This window comes from Dermacentor variabilis, chromosome 2 (assembly GCF_050947875.1).
Source record: "Dermacentor variabilis isolate Ectoservices chromosome 2, ASM5094787v1, whole genome shotgun sequence".
NCBI lineage: Eukaryota > Metazoa > Arthropoda > Arachnida > Ixodida > Ixodidae > Dermacentor > Dermacentor variabilis.
In genome coordinates this window covers 113482244-113500856 of record NC_134569.1, presented here as the reverse complement: position 1 = coordinate 113500856, position 18613 = coordinate 113482244, and the positions used below count along the sequence as shown (strand labels likewise).

General features: G+C 46.1%; 2 protein-coding genes across 5 annotated transcripts in view; both read left to right on the top strand.

Annotated features, from left to right (window-relative positions):
• Positions 1-2573, top strand: part of Rpp30 (ribonuclease P protein subunit Rpp30) — a 46337-nt gene extending 43764 nt beyond the window's left edge. The window contains exon 10 of one of the 3 annotated variants that reach the window (XM_075681797.1): positions 8-2573. In XM_075681797.1, coding sequence (XP_075537912.1) covers positions 8-204 — 197 coding nt within the window. In that variant the 3' untranslated portion in view covers positions 205-2573. The remainder of the gene's footprint in view (positions 1-7) is intronic. The other 2 variants (XM_075681796.1, XM_075681795.1) reach the window with 2 other exon arrangements.
• A 6429-nt stretch (positions 2574-9002) lies between these two features.
• LOC142572578 (uncharacterized) overlaps positions 9003-18613 on the top strand; it is a 31117-nt gene continuing 21506 nt past the window's right edge. The window contains exons 1-5 of one of the 2 annotated variants that reach the window (XM_075681793.1): positions 9003-9378; positions 9805-9857; positions 12850-13053; positions 13555-13716; positions 15478-15569. In XM_075681793.1, the coding sequence (XP_075537908.1) occupies positions 9342-9378; positions 9805-9857; positions 12850-13053; positions 13555-13716; positions 15478-15569 (548 nt within the window). In that variant the 5' untranslated portion in view covers positions 9003-9341. The remainder of the gene's footprint in view (positions 9379-9804; positions 9858-12849; positions 13054-13554; positions 13717-15477; positions 15570-18613) is intronic. The other variant, XM_075681794.1, reaches the window with a different exon arrangement.

The window sequence follows — 18613 nt, the reverse complement described above, 5'->3', positions numbered from 1 at the left end:
TGTACAGAAACCAGGCGAAAGGTGGATCGAGCCATTGTGTTCTCGAAGTCTGTTGATGAATTGCCTGAGAAAGACAAGTGGCTCGTGGAGGCCTGCAAAGCACCTGGAGTGGAAGAGGCAGCAGCAAAGGCTGCTGGCGTTGGTGACTCTCAGAAGCATGGAGGGCCTCCACCAAAGAAAAAGAAAAAGAAGGGCCACTCTTGAAGGCTGTAATATTGTCTTATAAAGAAAAAGAAAACAAGATCAGTTTTTCAAATGTGTATAACGGGCTAAATGTAAATGTTCTCTACTCTTTCAGTGTAATTGAATAAACAAAATAAAAGGTACTGATGAAAAAGAAACTAAAGATAGACAAAGTGCCTCAGAGTAGATGTAAAGCTGTAAGGACAAAAATAAATTGCAGGCAAGATGAAAAGGAAGAAATGCAAGTACAAACATATACTACAACTTTGGTGTTCATTTAACTATACAGTATTCTGCATTTGAGTTACAATCAGAAGTCGGTAGGCACTGACAAGCTATCAGTTCTTCAGGGTCGGCGGCCTCCTAGAGGGACACTAAAGGCAAATATTAAGACACGCAAAATTGATAGATTGATGCTCGAGAATGTCTAAGGCATCAATATTATTGCGAACAGAGTTTTAGTAATAAAAAACTTCAGGTAAACACAGCACACGATTCACAACTCATCTGGGACATTCAAGTACTAGCCCAATGACGTAGCCACTCATAATAATTCTGTCACTAGTACTCAACCTCTCAATAAAAAAAATAATTGTATTGCATTATAAGACGGAAGAAAATGCTACTTGTCCAGTTCTGCTCTATGTTTAGAAAAAGTCGCAGTTTCACCCGGAAGATGAAGCATAGATTTCGATTGCAAATTATTGGAATGCTATAAGAAGTAGGATAGTAGCTTTATCGGCCGTATAAATGTGTAAATATTTGCTTACTCACTAAATTAACAAGCATGGTGTCATCCATGTGCAAGCGAACATGAACACACCTAACTCGATCATCATGGAAACTCGCTGTCAAAACGCTGAAGTGAGGAAGCGCAACAGCAGCAGCGAGTGACTTGACCTTCATGCTGCCTCTCGCTTCAACGCGAACTAAGTGGTGAAAACACAGCGCACACGCAGAGTGTCTACCAACTGGGAAAACCGGGAATTCTCGGGGATTTTGAAAGTCTGGAAATACTCGGTAAAAACTCGGGGAACTTGTGCTTCTATCAGAGAAAATTAGCTGTAACTTTATTGAAAGGGAACGAAAGTCGCGCTGGTGCTGGCTCGAGTAACAGGGAAGACTCGTAACGAATCGTCTTTGACGCCATGTCGTCGGCTGAAGGAGTTGCCATTGTTCAGTGAATGACCGATTTTCCGGACGCCCTATTTTTCGGACATGCCCGATAATTCGGACGGCTTGACGGCGCCACCACGTACGCCATAGAGGCAATGTATAAGAACGTCTGAAATTTCGGACGCAAGAACCCTTCGCCGTCTGATTTTCCGGACTTCTTGCCTTGATCGCAGGCCCGAAACGACATTAATCAAAGCCACCACGGCCGCCATTTTGACTATCTCGCCGCATCGAACCGGCGCTCACGCACGCAAATGGCAGCCGTAACCACCACCGCGGCAACTAAGCTTCTTGCTGTTCGGTGCTGTGTTTTTCATTGAAAGAATTCGCCGCTGTCAGCAGTGGCGCCGACTCCGCCTTTGTAATCCACGCGATTGGCTTCGAAGCTCGAAAAGCACAACGCGTTGCATACTACTGATTCCTGAAAGTCGGCTTCACCTCAGTACAGACATTTTACGCGGTGAAGCCTCACAAGTGTAGCAAGGGGCAATTGTCACGGGACACGGTATGTATTCCCTAATTATACACGCGTACACAATGGCCGTCTCCCGTCACAGTACAAGCACCGATATGCCTAATAAGTCTACTGGCAAACCTTCAGAGCTTTTCCGAACGTGCCTGTGACGATTTCAGCTCCTAAGGCCACTAAAATACTTGCATTCATACTTTTCGGACGCTTTTGCCCCCCATAGGGAGACCGAAAAGTCGGATGTTGACTACAACTGACCAAGAGGATGCTTTAAATAGTCCGTGGGGCAAACGCGTGGCGCAAGGAGGACAATATTAGGACTGGCGCATTGAGGAATGAATGGGAAAGGAAGCGTGCCGGCGCTTCTTTGAAGGAGCTCGAGCTCAAAAAACAATGTTGGCTGACGCCGAGATGCAGGTGTCCCCCAGCCAAACGAAAATAAGCTCTTTAAAGCAGTGAAACGCAAAACTGAGGTGTTGTGCGCGGACTGAGAGTATGTCAGGACAGTTGTTGATTTTCCAGCTGCTGAGAGAATCCCACTAAAGTTCGGACCTCATATCAATGAGCTTGCTATCAGTTGATAGAAATATTTGCTTCTGTATGCATCTTCTTTTTATTCGTATTTGAAAATGTTCAACTCGATTTGCAATGGGTTTTGCCGTTTTTTTTAGAAGATATTCGCTGTGCATTTTCCTAACCCCTCAATTGTTTTCTTTTTCAATAAAGTAAGTGCCACTCTTCACTATTCAAGCTGGACTAAGTCGTTTTTTTTAACATGCTTACTAGAGAGAGACAGCATTGGGCAACATGATGTCAGCCCGTCTGGACATAAAACGAAGTTCTGTGTAACTCGGGGAATTTTGCAAGGGCACTCAGGGAAAATCCGGAAAACTTGGGAAATTTGGAAATTTCAATTTGATAGACACCCTGACAAGAAATTCTCAGCACTCCGCACATTGTGTCCCCATCGCAGATCGCTTTCTGGCCCGCGCGGCCGCGCCATACGCAGCAGCCACCGGAGTGGGACCCCTCCCCCCGGTGCCTTGCGCCCGTCGGAAGACTGCGCGTGCGAGATTGAGCCGCTGTCGTCGGCTCTTACTCACACATCAGCATACGGCGCGCGGTGACAATGGTATCGCCCTTGGTTTTTATACGGAACATCACGGCGACGGCAGAAATGTGCCTGGATTGTCCATAATTGTCGTTACCCTTGACAACAATGCGGGTGCTCGAAATGTTTCGTATTCTCTCGACTCTGCACCGCCCACGCTTTCGCGTTTTAATTCCGTTAAATATGTGGTGCTGCCCTGGTTTTACTGTCTCGTGAAACTTAAACTGCAAGTGGCAGAGAATTGCATGTCCATGTGATATCGCGGGGAGCCAAACGGTTCACGCCACTTGACCTAAAAAGGCTAAAGCAACTGTGAAAGCAACTTTGAAAGTTATCTCGAAGCTAGTGTAGTCCTGAGAATTCGTTCCAAATAAATACGTCTTATGAGTTCACCGGCTACAATTCGTACATTGAAACATGTGCCGAGAAGTAATTAAGAGCTTAATTAGAGGAATTATATTAATCGCTAAGTTAAGCATCTTTATTTTTGTAGAAGTAATGGCCGTCTCATCGGGTAATTTAGCTCAGTGGTGAGACTTGTGCTATCTGCCGTAAGGAATCTTTTAAAAATTTGGTGCAGCAAAAAAAAATCTGATCTATCGCCGACACGGTATGACTAAAAAGTTTCCAACTTTTTCACACGTACAATATGGCGGATCCTGGCTCTGAAACGGTCGGTCGCCGCCACGGACACCACAGCGCATCGGGATCCTGTGCTGAGGGAACACAGGGGTCATTGAGTAGGTGGCAATGTGTACATATGTGCCACTCTTTAGTGAACCTCTTACACGCCGACATGGGTCACTGTAGATGCAGGACTGGGTACGTACTGCTGTTCGAAGAAACACTTCGACGCCGACTAGGAGCACTGGGTATATACCACTGGGTCTGTGCTGGTCTTCATTGAACCTGTTGGTGCCAACTTAATTGGGTCACTGGGTATGTGCCAGTAGGAGTGTGCCACTCTACAATGACAAGAATGGTCATTTAAAGGGGCCCTGAACCACTTTTTATCGAAGTGAAGGAAGGCATTTGATGTGAAAATAGGTGATTTCAGAAACATTTATGTAACCGTAAAGTTCACCGGGAAACGCTGGCGGAGGGCACAATGCACGAAGACATGCTTTCTGGTGGAAACACGGCTTCTTGCGGGGGTCGATCTCCTGTTGTTGTTTCGCACTTTTAATATTTTAGTCTGAGAAGAGCTAACATAAAGGATTTGTGCTGTCGGTGTTCTTTCTTTTTTCATTATATTTGTTTGTAGGCTGCCGTTGACAAAATTCTGAGGAACAACTTTGTGAAGAATGAAAGACAAGGTATGAGCAACTTTGGTGGTAGAAGAGTGGTTGGGTATGCGATGGTTCGGAATTATGTCCGCCTTTTTTGTCGGAGCGACGTTTGACGCCTGACGGGGGATGCCGACGCCAGATTTTCTGCGACATGGGGCCCTTAACGCCATCGCATTAATACCTTAGAGAAAGAAATGTTAATACCTTGCCGCATAAAGTACTTGAATGCCTTCAGCAGAAGAGGATTTATTGGCAATTAAACACGTCATCCGCTGTGCTCTCGTTCCTTGTTCAATGCCTTGCACTGCGAAGGCTATGGCGGAGTGGAGTGCGCCCACAACGCTCCGCCATGCTCCGCCTTCTAAATGTCACCGTGGCGCGCAGTTCAAATTTAATTTTGGGTGCTAACGTAGACGCCACGACTTCCGATTTCGGTGCCTACGACGCACTAAACGTAAGCCAAACGCGATTGTCCTCAGCGAGCCGCAGTAAGCTTAGACAGTTAGTGTTCCTGTATATGCTACCAAAGGTAGCGTATACAGGCTTTGGTAGTATATACAGTAACTCTATAGCCAGTGGACTAATGGCGATACCCCGCGGCGGCCGCGGCGTTTACGCTAGTAGCAGACCGCAGCTACCAATAGCGGCCGCATATGAGAATCCGCTTCACTAAGAAATAAAAGCGTCCAGAAGAGAATGCGTTGAAAAGAGAGCCTTTGATGCAAAAGTGACTTCGTGCTCTTGCGAGCTCCGCGCACCGCGGTCGACAGCAAAACTTGGCTGAGATGTTCACAGCAGCGCATGCTACCCGCGGACTATGTTATTTCACCAAGCCCGAATGGCGGTTCAGGGCCCCTTCAAGTTTCACCTGCGCTGGGCTGAATAGAAACCGCGTCACACGGGTTCCTGAAGAATAGCAACCCGACGTTAAAAAGGCAGTTCCATAAATTCACTCGGTATATGTGTCGCTCTTCAATGAACCTCTCGTGAACGTGGGTCACAGTGTGTATGTCGCTGGGTGTGCGGAAAACGAGGGAACAATTCTCAGCGTTCGCACGCATGGAGCCTTGTCACGCATCTTGTCTCGGAGGTCACGCGCGGACATCTCGGCAGTGCCACTAGAAGACGCAGCGGTTGAAATCCCAATACAGCTAATCAAAAAACCTAGCTCGGTCCGACGAGCAAGGTACTGCTAATGCCATTGAGCAAGTGATTAAAACGAAGAAAATTCCGGTTGGATGACGCGGATGCAAGATGAACCTCATCTACAAATGCGAAGGTGATAAGGATAGGACCAGCCGGTATTGGCCTGTTACAGCAACGTCGGTGATATATAGAACGACAATGCAAGCCATAAAATTTGAACTGTCGAAGTGGGTGGAAACAAATGATGTACTGAGGGAACTACAGAATGTGTTCAGACCAGGCAAACGCTTAGACGATAAGATGTTTGTACCAATACATTCCATAGAGACTTCAGTAGCTCCGAATAGACCTTCATGGATAACATTTCTAGGTATTGAGGGAGCCTATACAGGGAATTGTTATGGGATATGCTCAAACACGAAGGCATAGGTGACAATTTCGTAAAACTGCTGAGGGAAATATATAGAGAGAACACAAATTGTATGGGAAGGCCGAAAATGTGATCAATTGGCGGAAATTCATTAAGAACTGAAGCAAGGATCTCCTCTGTCTCCATTGTGGTTAACGCTTTATGTCAAGGGCATGGAAAGCCGTCTGCAAAACAGTGAATTAGGGTTGGATTTACTATGCATGGGTAATGGACAAATGGGGCAACAGATGGTCCCCAGACTGATGTATGCGAGTGACAAGTGCTACTAGCGGACAATGCAATAGATTCACAGACACTTGCGAATATTTGTGGCAACGCAGCGACAGTTCTAGGCCTTAAGCTTAGCACAGAGAAATCGGGAATTACGATCTTCAATGAAGAGGCGAGTCAATTCGACAGCATAACCATAGTCAAGCAATATGAATACCTCGGCGTATACATAAACGACGGAAACATTTGCTCAAGCACCCACCAAGAGAGAAAGAAATTTATTTACAGAAAGGCAGAGAGGTCGGCCTGAGCTATAACTTGCTCTGGCCTGCTATTCTACACTGGGGAAGAGGGACCGGGAGGGAAAGGGCTGATGAATGATGATGGAATAAGGAAAAGATGCGTATATACAAATTCACAGAGTTGTGGCCTCTCTAAAGCCGTGCGTCCAGCCCAGTGGCTTGGAGAAAAGCTATAGCGGCTCTTGTTACCAGGGCTGCGCTGTTTGCATTAGGCCAAGGACCTAAAAGAAAGTCGTCCGATAGCGGTCTCTCATGGATCTTTGCAACGGAAGAGACAAGTTGCTGTCGTTCTTGCGCGCAGGCGGAACACACACAAAATATATGATCGTGTTTCTGGCACCTCACAGCATTCACAGTTTGGGCTAGTATCACTGGCACCTATCATATGTCTATAACGGTTGGTGAATGCGACACCAAGGCGAATCCGGTGCAACATGCTCGTGTGGCTTCTTTTGAGCTTGTGAGGCATACGAAATTTCATTTCTTGGTCCCATTTGTGTAATCGCTTGTGTCGTCGATCTGGTTGGGTCCAGTGTTCTAACGTAGAGTTGCGGTTTAAGCGACGAAGTAGGGCGTTTGTGTCTGTAAGTGAGAACGGAATGCGTACTTCACAAGCATTATCTAAAGCAGTTTTCGCTTCAGCATCTGCCTGTTCGTTCCCGATCAGGCCACAGTGTGATGGTATCCACTGAAAGGTGACATTGTGGCCATTTCTTGTTGCGTGGTCGAGATACTCTGTAATTTCTATAGCCATAGAATAATACGGGCCCCGTCTGAGGACACAGTCAATCGTTTGAAGAGCTGGCTTGCAATCGCAGAATATCGTCCATGCGTGAGGAGGCTCCTCGGAGAGAAATCGAAGTGCCTCCCGGATAGCAACAAGTTCTGCGGAAACAAAAAATATAATTTGAAAATAAAGGGGAAGCGGAATGCGGCAATAATGAAACATAGAGCACTTTGGGGCCGCAATATATATGAAGTGGCGCGTGGAATCTGGAAAGGAGTAAAGGTGGTAATGGTGCCAGCGCTAACGTTCGCAAATGCCATTCTCTTCTTAACATCTAATCTTGTCGCGGCTGGAAATTAGCCAAAGATCGGTAGGCCGGTTGGCTTTGGCGGCCCACGGCAAATCCTCAAATGTGGCAGTACGTGTAGGGTGACACAGTTTGGGCGTCGTTTGAAGTCAGAGAAGCGCGGAACAAAATTTGTTTTGAAGAAAGACTCAGAAACATGGATCAAAGTAAATGGGCGGCCCAAGTGTGCAAGTATCTGTACCTGAAAAGCGTGGACGCAGAATGGAGGAAGAGGTCAAGAAAGTTGGCAGCCAAGTACAGGGTAAATGAAAGTGTAAATAGAGAACCAGGAGTCAGTTAATTGGATGCAAAGAACGGAAACAAGAAGGCCATGTAGACTTACAAGAATGAAGAAATAAATTAGGAGGGAAAATCTGTACTATAACACGAATGGAAGAGGCTCAACTGCTCTCTGAGGCTCGAGCTGGTGGCCTAAGGACAAAACATACCGGAGCAAATATTCGCAAATAGATGAGGCATGTGTCATCATCATCATCAGCCTGGTTATGCCCACTGCAGTGCAAAGGCCTCTCCCATACTTCTCCAACTACCCCGGTCACGTTCTAATTGTGGCCATGTTGTCCCTGCAAACTTCTTAATCTCATCCACCCACCTAACTTTCTGCCGCCCCTTGCTACGCTTCCCTTCCCTTGGAATCCAGTCCATAACCTTTAATGACCATCGGTTATCTTCCCTCCTCATTACATGTCCTGCCCATGCCCATTTCTGTTTCTTGATTTCAACAAAGATGTCATTAGCTCGCGTTTGTTCCCTCACCCAATCTGTTCTTTTCTCATCCCTTAACGTTACACCTATCATTCTTCTTTTTATAGCTCGTTGCGTCGTCCTCAACATGGGGCATGTGTATGTTGCAGCAAAAATCCGGAGACCACTCGGCACATTCTAATAAAATGCGAAGGGATTCACCCAGTGAGACCCATTGGTATAATGCACACCTTCAAGAAGCGCTTGGATTTAAAGTGGACGGAAGCATCAACCGGTCAGCAGTCGAGGTAAGCAAGAGACGTCCAGAGTATTCGTGGAAAAGAGCAGGGACGAGATTGATACGACCGGACCCGTTACAGGCACAGGTAACGGTACAAGGTAGATGGATAAGTTTTGAGGAAGAAAAAGAAAAGATTAAAGACGTGCACAAAAAATGTTAGAATGAAAAGCATGCATAGCATAACTGATTAACTCAATCAGTCTAGGTGACTATTTGTCACCGCTCCTTTCAAAGGGGATGCCAATTAATCATCATCATGAGCGCGAGGGAGGAACCGAGCAGCCGCATGGCGCGTTTCTCAGCGTTCGCGCGCGCCAGCGTGCCATGCATTTCGTAGGTCATGCGCAGAATTCGCAGTGGCGCCGCTATATGCCGCCGGGTGTACATAAGGTAGCGCGAAAGAGGAGCACAGCTGCAGTACACGCCCCATGCATAACTCATTTCGACGTCAGCAATACGTTGTGTCGCTGTATTGGTTCAACGCTATATACTAAGCGCACTACCGTGGACAGTCATCGAGAAATTCGATCTGCCGTTTTTTTTTTTTTCGCATGGCTGACTATACTGTAGTATGCATTACTTAATTTATATTCCGTTTCTTTCCAATTTTCGTTACATCTTTTTGTTGGCGTAATACAACCCGTTTGGCGGCCTATTCTGCACAATGTGTTCGTGTCAATTTAGAAGAAGATCGTCATCATCGTCAGGGAAAGGGTGCCTCCACGTGGGGGCTTGCCTGTTCCCTCAAAGAAGCGGAAGAAGATCGAGGTGGTCGCGTGCCTTCCAGCCTCCGCGTGGCAGCACAGCGTAGTAGCACCGCTTCTGAAATGACGGCGACTTCCCTGCGACCTGGCCGGAGTGAGTGCTGACCCCCGAATCTTGGACGCCAGCATCGCACACGCTTCCACCACGTATTCAAGAGCCGAGCGCACGCAGAACAAGCGACATGGCCGTTGCTGCTGCTTCGTCGACCGACAAGCTCGGTACGTTCATTGACCTTATGAGCGGCGCTGACACAGGTATACAGCGGTACTGATTCCATGCTTAATGGCAAACGTTAGTCTTTGTCCAAAGCAGTATAATTTCTTAGCAGACGAAACTAATGCCGAACTGAGGAACACCGTGTACTCTCTAGGGCCCATCACCATATTTGGGCATTGCAAACAAGCAAATGCGACGCGTACAGGGAAGAGTGTTTCCATCTTCATTGCAAAGCTGCACAGAAGTGATCGCTCATGATATTTTTGTAGGACGGTTTGTACTGCCTTACTTCCTCTTGGTAATATTTTAGATCAACTTAACATGAGATAGTTGAATTGCACATATAAAGGCATACTAGTTTATTCTAACATCGAGATGATTTGTGAAGTAATATAATCTGCCCGTATTGATTTCCTTATATATTGCAGGTGTGGACAAGCGAAAAGTGTCGGCGAAGATGCTCGTCTCGCTTTACCCCAGGGTGAGGAACTTGGATTTGCAGCACTATACTTTTACCTTTCTCACACTTGTGTACTTCATGTCTTAATACAACCATGCGGGCTGAATATAGGTAGAACATCTTACTGCATGTTATAGAGGGCGTAGTTATTCATTGCGCGACAGTTCTGCCGAAAAACCAATTGCGTGAACTCGATCGTATCTGCTTGCCGAGAAGGGCAGACTCATGTTGACAGCATATATAGTTTTAACATAATCTTTTTCAGCATAACTTCACAAGCGTGTCACCACTAATTACTAATAATTTTAGCTATGCCCCACCACTCGACCCTCAGCTCTCCCACCAGCCCTCCTATAGAGCAATACTGCAGGCGGTTTATTCACACGTTACACCTTTATAAGAGTGTAAAGAGAAGACACCGGTAGCGCTGCATTTCGCAGCCGTGGAGTGCGTTAATAGAACCACACGAGAAGTTCGATATTGCGTCCGATTTTGTGCTGGCACGTACAAGAAGCGTAATGCCCAAGTGCAACGAATCTGTAGTTGGCAGGCCATTACTGGTTTCCCGTCTAGTAAAGTGGGCTTATGCCTACATTATTATAGATGGAATTCAGATAGAATTTTCCTATCGATTGTCCTTTCTCGGGCAAAAGCCGGTACTACGTGCGCTTGCTACACGAAAAGGTCCGTAAAGTCGCCGGTAACGTTAATCATCATGTTGTCATCGCGACGATTAGGTATCACAATGAACAAACACATTTAAGTTCTGCGAGAAAAGAGTGCTATTCAGCCGCCTTGATGGCTTAGCGGCTACAGGGTTGCGCTGCTAAGCACGAGGTTGCGGGATCAAATCCCGGCCGCGACGATCTCATTTCGATGGGGGCGAACTGCAAGAACGCCCGTGTCCCGTGCTTTGGGGGTGTGTTAAAGATCCCAAGGTGGTCAACATTAATCCGTGATTCCTCAACTACGGCGTGCCTCGTAAGCAAATCGTGGTTTAGTCACGTAATACCTCAGAATTCAATTAAAAGCCGATTGCTATCCTGCGGTTTATCACCTCGAGAAGGGATGCTGTCGCGCCATCGTCACCTCGGCGAGCTGTGATATCTAAGAGGCTTATATGTAGCCTCGAGATAAGAGTCCATTGCGGGGCGTGCTTCGGTGCGGGAGACCGGCGTAACGAGCACGTAGGGCAAATTAAGAAGCATGCATAAGCGAAGCCAGTGGCTTGGATTTAAACACTTCAACACGGGAACCAGAGACAGCTACAGAAAATCTGAGAATTGTCTGCTGATGCGTAAGCATTTTGTTTGGCTCGGCTGAGACTTCGCTTTTGCTTACTTGCTTCTCATAGCTTGTGCGCGTCTAACCACGGCCTTTGCGGTGGCAAAGAATGCTTAGGCTTTAGTGGACAATTGTCAGATGTTATCGCCGCGTCCGGTCCCTTCAAGGCGATCCTCCCAATTGAGCCTGAACGCCGGGCTCAAGCGTGCCTCGACGCAGCAGAGCGAGCCAAAGGGAACACCAGCTGCAGCTGTAGCGCGTGAGAAGTTGCGTGAGTGGAGAGGGCATCGCCGCGCTGCCATGCCACCCGCGCTGTCACTCTCGCAAGCCTGTGCTGTGCGCGCGTGCCTCGTCCGCTCAAGCTCCCGCCTGCATTCTAACTGCGCCTCGGTAAGGCCCAATATATACGTGCCAAGCGTCCGAACGCGCTCGCTTGCCTGCGAGGAGTTCATAACTCGAAGGGCGCTCAGCAGCGTTCAATTGAGCATTGGGCCGCCCCAAATCTCAGTTTGGCCGACATCCTAACTTCAAGTTGACCCACGTCTAAATTTCCAAATTTCATTTCATTTCATCCACCCCAACCCCAAACTGCAAGTTGACCGTCTCACAGATTCAAGTTGCCTTACATGCAAATTCAAAGTTGGTCCAGCCTCAAAGTTCTATTTGGCCTACCCTCAAATGTAGTTTGCCCATGTCCAAATTTCAAGTTAGCCTACCAGCAAATTTAAAAGTTAGCCCGCACTCAAATTTGAAAGTTGGACCACCCCCAAATTTCCAGTTTTCCCACCCCGAAATTTCTGTTGGCCCTACTCCGTAGTTCAAGTTGACCAAGCCCCAAATTTCAAGTTGGGCCACCCCCTTCATTTAAGTTGGCCCGCCCCTAAATTTCAGTTAGCCCACCCGTAAATATTAATTGGCCCACCGCGAAATTTCAAGTTATCCCACTTGCAAATTTCAGCTGGCCCACCCCGAAATTTCAAGTTATCCCACTTGCAAATTTCAGCTGGCCCACCCCGAAATTTCAAGTTATCCCACTTGCAAATTTCAAGTTGGCCTAGCCCAATTTAGGTTGGGCTAACCCAAATTTCAAGTTGACCCACCCCCAAGTTTCAGTTGGCCCACCTCCGAATTTCCAGTTGCCCCACCCCTAAATTTCCATTGGCCCACCCCTACTATAAGCATCCCCACGCATTTTCTATGGAACCCTATGTATCTCTATGGACATATTGTGAATTTTTGGCGGGTTCAAACTCTTCCTTATCGCTTACAACGCTGCCAATCATCTACATTTACACTGTTATAACGATTAAATGCCTTAAGTTTCTAAATTACGCATTTTTGTGCAGATACGAGGCATTGCACGTTTCGCGTGACAGGGCTGGGGAGCTCGTCAGAGGATGCTGACGCATTAAAAGGGGAACAAGATCGCAAGCATTCGTAACACTGAGTTGCTAAAGAAGAATTGTTGCTGTGGAGAAACAACGCAAAAAGCACAAGCTGTATAGCGATTGAAGGTGGCATTAGTTCACAGCTGTTGGCTTGTAGTAGCGTCTATGAGGCTACATAGGCACGCACATAGCCCTTAGTGCAATGTTTGGCTGACCGCATACTCTGAAATGTTACCGCCGTGCAAGCGACGCTATAGGGATGCATCTTGTGGTCGGGTGGTCTCAGCTAAAAAAGAACAGCAATATATAGCAACGCGCTATGTGCATCTGTTCGTTTTCAGATTCCAAAGACGGCCTCTGTGCTGCTGGACTTCTTCATCAAGCGCGAGAGCAAGGTGTCCCTGATGCGTGAGCCGCTGTCGCACTTCTGCCAGGAAGAGGTGGTTCTCCACGCGCAAGAGTGCCTCCTCAAGCTCAACAAGCAGGTCATCACGTACCAGGACATCCGCGATATGGTCGAGAATTTGGTCGGCCTCCACAACATGGTAACGACACGTACCGCATCTCTGCCGATATGCCGCGTCTAAAACATTTTACCTATAGCGATAAACGACAACCGTAACTTCCTGATTTTGTTTCATTTGTGAACTGCCTTGAAGCTTAACTCCAAAGCTTTTCCAAGGAAACCTGCAGCTGATTCACAAAAGAAAATTACGCAGGCTGTCTTGTTCGCCAAGGTGTCAGCAGTTTACGTATATATTTCATGAAGTTGCAATTTGTGAAAATTTCATGCAATTCAATAACATCAAATGAATCAGTTAATTGACGCTTTCTTAAAGTAATTTTTATTTGCATAACGAAGAACTGAACGAGATTGTGGGTCGTCGCAGATAAACAGATATTTTAGTCAACTACGCAGCTGCCTTCAGTATAATGCAATGCGGGGCGCCGTACTTTCTCAGGTGTTCTTTATTATGAAGTGAATAAACAAGGTATATTTTCTGTACGAACGCTATCTACTGTCTTCGACATCGTTTGTCACGCAGTGTATAAAGAAAAACACGGAAGTTGCGAAAGAACTCGGTGTCACCGTACGCAAGCTGACTATCATCGTGGGCGAGGTTGCGACATCCTTGGAGAAGATTGCCGAAGTGCCCGTCACGGACTGGATGGCCATCGGTGACGCTATTGTCAACAAGCTTGAACGGGTGGGCGTTGTATACAAGTTTTACTCGGAACGATGAGCGCATTGTTTTACGCGCGGTTTGAAAAAAGGGTTTTGCATAGAAACATGCGCACGTGTTGCTTAAAAGAATCCGCTGAGAAGCGTGTAAGGAAGGTTAGACCTCACGCAAATTCCAAATCAAGCACTTGATCGTTTAAGGCTGAGTTCGCCGATTTTAATCAGATTAGCGACATTAATTGTGCTTGGCCAGTACGTGGAAGAAGGAAGGCGCCATAGTACTTAACAATGATGGCTGTACAGTTGCCGTGGAATGGTTCAGGTGTTCGCCTTGACGCCTTGAGCGAAAGAGCCTCGGCGTCCGTGGCAGTGTAGGAGCACCCCTCTCTTAACGATAACTGTCATTTTTGTTATCGAGCGAACGCAAACATTATCTGCTTCATCATCATCGGCTGCCTGAGTCGGCAATCCGTTTCGTAGTGCGAATCCCGCTTAAGCAGATGGGCATAATATTCGGATATAAACGATCACAGAACATAGCAACCGCGAGATGGAAACAGTCGGCAAAATGCCGTTTTTACAAATATTTAATGATGGAGCAACTGGCGTATAAATTTTCAGGCCAATGAAATGAAAAGCTTGTATGGTGAGTGGATATCGTGGAAAAAAAGTAACAAGGCGACGCTGACTGCATAAAGGATGATGACAAAAATTCCGCCTCTCTTTACTGGAGCCTTGTTCATATATGGCGCGAATAAGCATGGGGTGAGGGAATTAAGCATTCACTCATAACTAAGGCATCGCACATATACGGGAAGATATATTTCTCGCGTCGCTGTGCAACGTGGGAGCAGTTGTCTGTATTAGTGAACATCCAAGGTTAAGACGCGGGGGTTCATATTTCGTTCAGTGTTTATACCACGGGCATTCAGCCGCAGTCGATCGTGGTCTGTCGAAGAAGAATCTTCGGCTATGACGCTGGCAGAACACTGTTATGCTGAAAAAGAAAAAAAAGGAAAGAACACGGGCCTTCTAGCAGTAAGACCGGACATTCCGCAACGGCAATACATGACATCGGTCTTAGTGGTGCCCAACGAAAACGAAACAATTATTTTCCTTTGATTACATGCACTTCTTGTCACCCGTTGCAGCGGCGTGTTGATACCGGTGATAATCAAGGCGTTCAGTTATGCTAGTCAATGTTGACAGGCAAATATAATGAAAAATGAGAATTTTTACTCAACATGACCCGTGGGCCCGTTTAACGGAACGTACCCTAAATCACATAGAACATCGCCAGGCTTGTACAATATTAGGTCCATTCTTTAATAGAAGAGTAATGTTGTTTATGATTGTGATTCAATTATTCCTAATAACCTCTTAGCCGGATTCTGCTGGCTCTTCCTAACGTTAAACTGTACACGGACTCCATCAAAGATCTTCGCGTTCTCACAACACGGGCTGGAGAAATTGAGAGCAAACAGACTAAGTGGTGCCTTTAGACTTCACAATATCGAATATGCTAAACACCGCAAACTTGTTTTGATAATGATTATATTTTGTCCGGCATGAGATGTTAAATTTGAATTGAAAAGAAAGGCATAGACATGAACAAGAAAGCCGATACGACTGGGCAGCATTTACGATGCCGTCGTTATCTTTTAACGCGAGGCTTATTTTTATCGCAATTCTCAAGAAGCACGTGTACGAACGTCACAGAGCCTCGTAGCAGATTCTGTCCATCTTAGCCTTTGTCATAACCTTGCGCCTGTTGTTTGCTTCGCAGATGAATCCACCTAAACCACTTCCATTCGCTATGTTTATTCCACGGATGCGTGACTTCAAGAACATGAAGATGCTCGGGGCCGGCGGCTTTGGGTAGGTTTGCATACAACACTGCTGCGTTTTTGTCCTTGGCTTTATTCCCGTGAACACTGTGGGGGCATGTCCGAGATACGATTTTGTCAGCAAGAGAACCACGCATGCGCGAGCACGCACGGGCGCACGTGCGTAATGGTGACAGTCTGCGACATGCAAATGTGCTCGTGCGCTAACGATATGTCACTAATGAGACGTGTTCTGTGACAGCAGTTTCTGTTATAAGGGAGGAGAATCACCGGGGCAGGCGAGGGGCTTACTGTTTTGTTGGAAAATTAACAGACAATGAAGCCAAGCAAATGTAGGGGTAAGTTAACTCTGCTTTATCAACGAATTATCTATAATTTAGTGATTCTGTTTAGGACATAGGTTCTATTGGTAAATGTTGCCAGGCGTTCTTAGAATTGCTAGATGCAGTTGTTTCCGCCAAGTTCTCTTTGCATGGTTCTCTTTGAAATAGGGGTGTGCAAAAATTCGAAACTTTCTAATTACGAATCGAACAGTCACCATTCGTAAATATGAATATTTTTCGAATACTTTTCAAATATTTCAAAATTTCAAGTGCGCCCTAAGAAACATTTAATTTGAGCAAAAATACAGTAAACTATCATGTGCACCCCGTGGGCATAGTATAGACATAAAAGAGCGGAACTTGCGCCGTGGAGCAGGCTACGTCACTTCAATAGCCACACTTTAAAAGCTTACAGCGATCATTCGCGCTCTCTGAAAGTCCTTTTCTTGCGAAGAAACTATGCTTGATTGCTTCTAATGCTTCGCTTGTGATTTTAATAAACAACACTTCATAACGTACTATGCAATGACAGAAACTTGCTACTGGGATGTCAACTTGTTTCATATTAATTGTGGCAACGGCTGTTCATTATTTGATAACTATTCGAGAAGTACTAGGCTTGATTCGCTTCTGGCACTATTCAATTCGTATTCTGTCTTAAATGTCACTGTTCGCACACCCCCACTTTAAAATGCTTGGGTTAATTTTTGACATTTTTAGAATTTTGGGAACCAACAATGCAGCTATACAAGACAACCAGTGGCGTGCTCCGGATTAATCTTGACAACCCGGAGTTGTCTAATTCATGCACATATTACTATAAACACACAAGTGCTTTCGTTTCGCCTACGTAAAGATTAGGCCTTTCCAGCCGGGAATCGAATCAAAGGTCATGCGTGATCGTTCTTGATTTTCAAAAGTGCCCGGCACTTGAAATTGCGAAAACATTTTAGTAAATTCACTTCGCCTTTGCTAGCCCGACTCATGGCATTCTGCGTAAACCACACATCTAATCAGTATCGTTCTGAATATTAACAGTTGCAACTGATACGTTCAAGTTTGTTGTGGTTTATTACACGTACATAAACGAGCATGCATATTTCCGCACGCATAATTTATGTGAAGGATCAGTGCCATCAGTCGAATAAAATACTCATGTTATCTGCTTGATAGACCAAGCTAGTTAGACACTTTAGAGTCGCTAATTTCGGTGCGTCGGGCACAAAAATATAGTGCTGTCATTTTTGTGACATCAGTTAATTTACGGCGTTACGTGCTTTAGCTCAAACAGCGTATCACATGCAATTATTTACACGTTGTGGCATACTATGAAGTTGTGCCCTCAACCACTGAAGTTAAACCGGCGCGTAGATTTGCTACACTGTCGTCAGAAATTGGTATAGCCAATGACTCCGAAAGTATGTTCTAAGTTGGGGGGCTGATCGAGACACGGGCAGTGCAGGGGAGGAAACTGCAGCATTTTTGTTAAGCTTTCTGATTATTTTCTTTTGTTGAAAGGAAAAAGGTAACATGGTGCTTTCTATCTTGTTTTTGTAAAAGAATCATGATATGTTACGCTCAATTATTCATGGAACGTTTTGTTGCAGTGCATCTCTTGCACTGCAGTGCGTTTAGCCTAAACGGCTACTGGATCCCATTTCTCTCAGCTTATATAAACAGTAATTATGTGCGCGTACACAAGAAAAAATAAATAGAGACGCCTGAAGCTGAATGTTGAGCAAATCACATGGATTACTATCCCCATATCAGCATATTTTAATTCACAAAAGTATCCATGATTCAGGTTCTCTTTAAAAGCGCGTGCAAACAAATAACATGATTAAGAGTATAGCATAAACACAAACAAAACATCACCTTTATTCTGTCCATCTTATTTAGCCTAAGCTGCAGATTCAGAGTAGAAGAAAGAGGGAAAACAATCTAAGAAGAATCGCACAAGCATACCCACACGAAATTCATGTTACCTGCTCATGGAGTCTGTTTCTAATTCAGTATCACATGAAAACTGAGCCGTTTATCATCAAGGCGGTGTACACGGAATTAGTAAAGTCGGAGTTTCTCCCGAAAGGCGAACCATCGATTGCGATAGCAAACTAGGTATACGAAGTGACTGGATTGCACTTTTATCGGCTGCATAAACTTGTAAACATTCGCTTGCTAACTAAATTAGCAAGCATGGTGTCAGCGCGCACAGCAAACATGAACACATCACCCTTTATGACCGTGGACACTCGCTGTCAAAGCGCTGGTGCTAGGAAGGGCGGCATCAACAGGGAGTGAAGTGACCTTCGTGTTGTCTATCACTTCAACGCAAACTGAGCGCCGAGAACACAGCACGCACAGAGTTACGAGCCCTCGACGCAGCTAGACTCTGCCCCCAACGCAGATCGCTCTCTAGGCACGGCCGCACGACCGCGCGCAGCCGCCACATAGGCATTTGCAGCCGGAGTACAACGCCGCCCTCCCTCCCTCCTCTACCCCCGGTGCCTCGCAACGTTCGGTGCCTCGCGCGCGACGGAAGACGGCGCGCTCCCTTCCCGCTTTCCTCCCTTTCGCGTGGGCGATATGCAGCTGCGATCGTCGTCTCCACTCGCAAGGTTTCCCTCGCACATAACAGCGTAGGGAGCGCAGCGGCGGTGTTATCGCCCTTCGACGTTATACGGAATATCATGGCGATGCCGACGGCAGAAATGCGTCTGGAGTTTCCATATACTTGCTGTCGCAATAAAAA